Genomic DNA, 4,555 nt, shown 5'->3' with positions numbered 1-4,555 from the left:
CTCTACGTAAGTTTCAAGTTATCCCCGACTTCGATGAATCCCATTTTGGTCCCTTTTCATCATTTGCAATCCATGGGGCATCTCCATGGAAGCGATGGGAGTTTTATGTTCAAGCAACACGATCACGACATCCGTGAAGCTATCCCCTTACTCCCCCCTTCGAATTTGCAAAACAAACTTAAAATGGACAATGCATATGGTTTCTATAATGAGTTTTTGCTTTGGTGTGATCTACGCGTGATACACACAAAAAATTCAAGATGCACCAACTTACAACTTGGGCAATTAATCAAAACTTTCTTTGAGTGCTTATGCAAAAGTAAAACCCTTCTATGCATGGTAGTGTAAAATGGAAAAGTTCCTAAGAGTGGACTTACTAGTGTATCGTAAAATATGCATGTAATAGTGTATGAATGATTAACAAATTATTCTTTAGAAAGGGATTTAGGCGTACCTTTAATATCGTGGAGAGGATTAATCAAGAGGCTTAAGGTTTTGGAACCTTAATTTGTAGATAGTAGTGTCTTCTCCTTGCTTTGGACGAGTAACGGAAAGCGTATTGACGTGGCCGGATCTTTTTCGCTCCCCGTTGCTTGAAAACCTCCAATTTGGTTATGGGAATAGAAGGAGATTAAGAAAACTTCAAGCTATGGAAAGCTTGTAGGTTAAGAGAGAGAAGGTGAAGAGAATAATGGTAATTTGGATTATGGTTATGGCTTCTCTTGAGGAGATAAGCGTGTGTAGGTGTGTATGAAGAAGGATTAGCATTGGTTCTTCATGGCTCACTTTCAATCTTGCACTATCAAAATGTGTAGAGAAATGAAGTGAAGTGAAGCGTAGCGAAATGTAGCGAAGTGAAGAGAAGAAGTGTTTAATGAGTAGGGAAGGCCTCCTTTTAAGCTTAATTTGATAAGGCCTTTAACTTATCGTGATAAGTTACTTTACATATTTTGATAGGCTTTGTTCCTATCTTAACATACTCTAAGGCATCCTTTTTCATCTTAGGCCACTAGAAATTCTGTTTAAGAGAGGCAAACATTTTGTCATAACCTGGGTGAGCTGCAAGGGGAGTTTCATGAGCTTCCTTTAAAATTTGCATCCTTAAGCATGTAGGTATGCACAATCTATTCCTGAAGAATAAGAGTCCATCTTGAATAGAGTAGCCTTCCAGATATCTTTTCTGAACCTGAGCTTGGATTTCTTGGATCAACGGACCAAATTGCTCATTAGTATGGAGGGCATTTTGAACTTCTTCGGGTAGAGTTGAATGGGCTAGCGTAATGGCAAGGGCCACTAATCGTCGGCTTAGAGCATCGACAACTTGATTTTCCTTGCCTGGTCTAAATTTGATCTCAAAAGTGAACTCTTGTAGGAATTCAACCCATTGCCTTTGTCGCATATTGAGATCTGGTTGGGTGAAAATCCACTTGAGACTTTTGTGGTCAGTAACAAGTTCAAACATCTAACCTAGAAGATAGTGTCTCCACTTTTTGAGCGCATGAACCACAGCCAGTAGCTCAAGGTCATGGGTGGGATAATTCTTCTCATGAACCCAGAGCTGTTGTGATTCGTAAGCTATGGGATGGCCTTCTTGCTGTAGGATTCCACCTATACCTTGTATGCAAGCATCCACTATCACCTCAAAGGTTTTTTGAAAATCTGGAAGTTTGACAACAGGTTCACTGGCCAAAATCTCCTTTAGTTTGTTGAAGGCTTTATTCCTCTTGTCTGACCAGATAAAGGGTTCCTCCTTCTTAGTGAGTTCAGTGAGAAGGCCTACGATGAGAGCATAGTTTTTAATAAATACTCTACGTCATCTTGTGAGGCCAAGAAATCCCCGTACTTCTGAAACAGTATTGGGAATGGGCCACTAAACTATAGCTTCCACCTTAGCTGGGTCGAGAGAAAGACCATCCTTTGAAACTATGTATCCCAAATAGGCAACCTTCTCTACAAAGAAAGAGCATTTGCTACGCTTGGCGTAGAGTTGGGCTTTTCTGAGAATCTCCAAGACATGGCGTACATTCCATTCATGATCTTCTCTAGTCTTTGAATATATAAGGATGTCATCAAAGAAGACTAGAAAAAAATCATCTAACTCTGTCCTGAAGAGGTCGGTCATGAGACGGTTAAATGTGGCAAGGGCATTAGTTAGGCCAAAAGGCATGACAGTGAACTCATAATGCCCAAACCTTGTGTTAAAAGCTGTTTTTGGAATATCCTCCCTTTTTATCCCAACTTGGTAATAGCCTGACCTGAGATCAATCTTGGTGAAAAATTTGGAACCACCGAGTCGATCAAGCAGCTCGTCTATGCGAGGCAAGGGATACTTGTTCTTGACAGTGCACTGATTTAGGCCTCGAAAATCTATGCAAAGTCTGAACGTTCCATCTTTCTTCTTTTGGAAGAGTACAGGAGCACCCCAGGGAGAGACACTGGGTTTGATGAAACCTTGTTCCAAAGGCTGAGTCAACTGATTCTTTAGCTCTATGGATTCGGAAGGTGACATCTTGTAGGGAGTCCTTGCTATTGGTTGGGCACCAGGAATGAGCTCGATCTCGTGTACTAATTCCCTAGGTGGTGGAAGAGTTGTCAATTCCTTTGGGAAAATATCTTGATATTCATTTAGCCATTCAGGCTCTGATTCTTCTGATTTGGTCTCTGGTTTATTGAGCCTTATAACCAAAATTGACAATCCTTTCTTTAACCCCTCAACCAAATGACTAGCTTTGACCACTTTCAAGGGAGCTTTCCCTGTTCTGCCTTACACTAAGACTTGTTCACCCTTTGAGTTTGAAAAAGAGATGCTTCCTTCACTGCAATGGATGTTGGCTTTATTTTTGCTCAGCCAATCCATCCCTAATATTCCTTCAAATCGGCCCATCTTCAGGATTCTAAATCTTTGTTGGGTTGAGTGACCTTCTAGTTGAAAGGATAGTTCTACCATATGTTCATCTGTTAGAATGGTGGATCCCGTTGCTAGAGAAACCCGTAACTTACGGCGTGTGGGTTGGGAGGTGACTTGCAATATTTTTACAGTGTTAGGTGACAAAAATGAATGTGATCTACCTGAATCAATAAGAAAGGAAAGAGGTTTACCCTCATACTCTCCCTTAGTCTCAAGAATGGAGAATTTTCGATTTCGGCCACTGGGGTCCAAGGCAACATAGATGTGGGCTTGCTCCTCCATCTCATCCTTTACTGAAACAAAGTTCACAGATGATGATCTAGGTGGGTTGTTGGTTGGATTTTGTCCATGAAGATGAGGCATAGGATTAGGTCTTGCCTGTGCTCGATTTCTCCCTCTGGTTTGAAGGTTTCTAAATTGTCCCCCTTGATTGGGTGGATTCAGACGGTTAGTAGGAGGCACCAAATGATTTGAGTCATTTCCTTTAGGGCATTCGGCCTTCTTATGACCAAAATCTAGGCACTTGTAGCATTGAGTTTGTCTTCCACTTTGAGTGATAGGAAGGGAATTCACACGAACAAGGTGGGGTGGCGGTTGGGGTTGGGCTTTTGGCTTTGGGATAAATGGTACTTTATTTGCTTGACAGGGTTGACCGTGGTAAGAAGGAAAATCCCGCTTCTTATTAGTTGTGGTGCTTCCCTTAAAAAGGCTCTTATGTTTTGACTTGGCCCGAATTGAAGCGTCTGCGAGTGAAACAGGTCGGAGGGACTCTACTTCAAAAGCCAAATCTCCTCCAAGTCCAAGGATGAAGCGACTTAGATTTTGTTCCTCTGTCATGAGAGGAGCATATCGTGAAAGCTGGACAAACTCCTCATAGTAATCTTCAACAGACCTATTCCCCATCTTGCATGAAAGAAACTCATTCATCTTAGTTGTGGAGTAGTCTAGGGGAAGATAGCGTTCCTTGAGAAAATGCTTTAACTCATCCCAACTTTGAGTCACTTTTGCTACCTGGCGAGTTTGACAGTTGAGCTTCCACCATGTTTTTGCAGGTCCTTCTAGCTTGGCTCTTCCTATTGTTCCTTGAGCTACTGAATTGTAACCAACAAGAGCAAAGTAGTCATCCATCTGAATTATCCACTCTTCTAGTTGGGTAGGCGCATCATCACCCGTGCCTAAAAATGGATGCGGTTGCACAGATTTGAGAAGGGCCTTGAGATCTTTGTCACACCCAAAATCCTCTACAAGGGTTGCAACAAGTGACATTTGGTTGGAACGTGGCACAGGTGTAGCTTGGGGTGTTGGTGGCACTTGTGAACCAAGGGGTGCATGATCTGAAGCACTAACTGTTGGTACATCCCGAGTAGCTTGACTCCTTGTGAGTCTCCGTGGCATTTTTCTGTGACAAAAAAATATCATTTCTCTTTGCAATCGAGTTGAAAAACCTTTCAAGTATACAAGACTAGTTAATTTTATTTATTTATTGAATTATCATATATATATATTTTTTAAAATTTATTTATTTATAGAGATAGACCTTTTAAAAAGGTAAATTCTTTGTTATTTTCTCTCGTTCAAAGCTTTTTTTTTTTTTTTTTCTTCCTATTATGACAAAAACTTTATACATCTTGGGGAAATAATTATTGA

General features: G+C 41.0%; 1 protein-coding gene across 1 annotated transcript; it reads right to left on the bottom strand.

The window, feature by feature from the left end:
• Positions 1–1,870: 1,870 nt before the first annotated feature.
• On the bottom strand, positions 1,871–4,303 carry LOC147424700 (uncharacterized). The gene is made up of 3 exons (XM_086499981.1): positions 3,070–4,303; positions 2,193–2,754; positions 1,871–2,105 (listed from the first exon to the last, which is right to left on the bottom strand). The coding sequence occupies exons 1-3, from the start codon at positions 4,301–4,303 to the stop codon at positions 1,871–1,873; spliced, it is 2,031 nt and encodes a 676-aa protein (XP_086356107.1).
• Positions 4,304–4,555: the final 252 nt, after the last annotated feature.

This window comes from Adiantum capillus-veneris, chromosome 25 (assembly GCF_014529385.1).
Source record: "Adiantum capillus-veneris isolate H3 chromosome 25, ASM1452938v2, whole genome shotgun sequence".
Lineage (NCBI taxonomy): Eukaryota > Viridiplantae > Streptophyta > Polypodiopsida > Polypodiales > Pteridaceae > Adiantum > Adiantum capillus-veneris.
Note: the sequence above shows the minus strand (reverse complement) of the source record. Positions and strands in the feature narration are given on the sequence as shown.

Coding starts and splice junctions, on each gene's coding strand:
- LOC147424700 (XM_086499981.1), bottom strand. CDS start 4,303: ATGCCACGGAGACTCACAAGGAGTCAAGCTACTCGGGATGTACCAACA. Junction 2,755..3,069: donor TTCCTTTCTTATTGATTCAG/GTAGATCACATT, acceptor AAGGCAGAACAG/GGAAAGCTCCCTTGAAAGTG. Junction 2,106..2,192: donor AAAACAGCTTTTAACACAAG/GTTTGGGCATTA, acceptor CGACCTCTTCAG/GACAGAGTTAGATGATTTTT.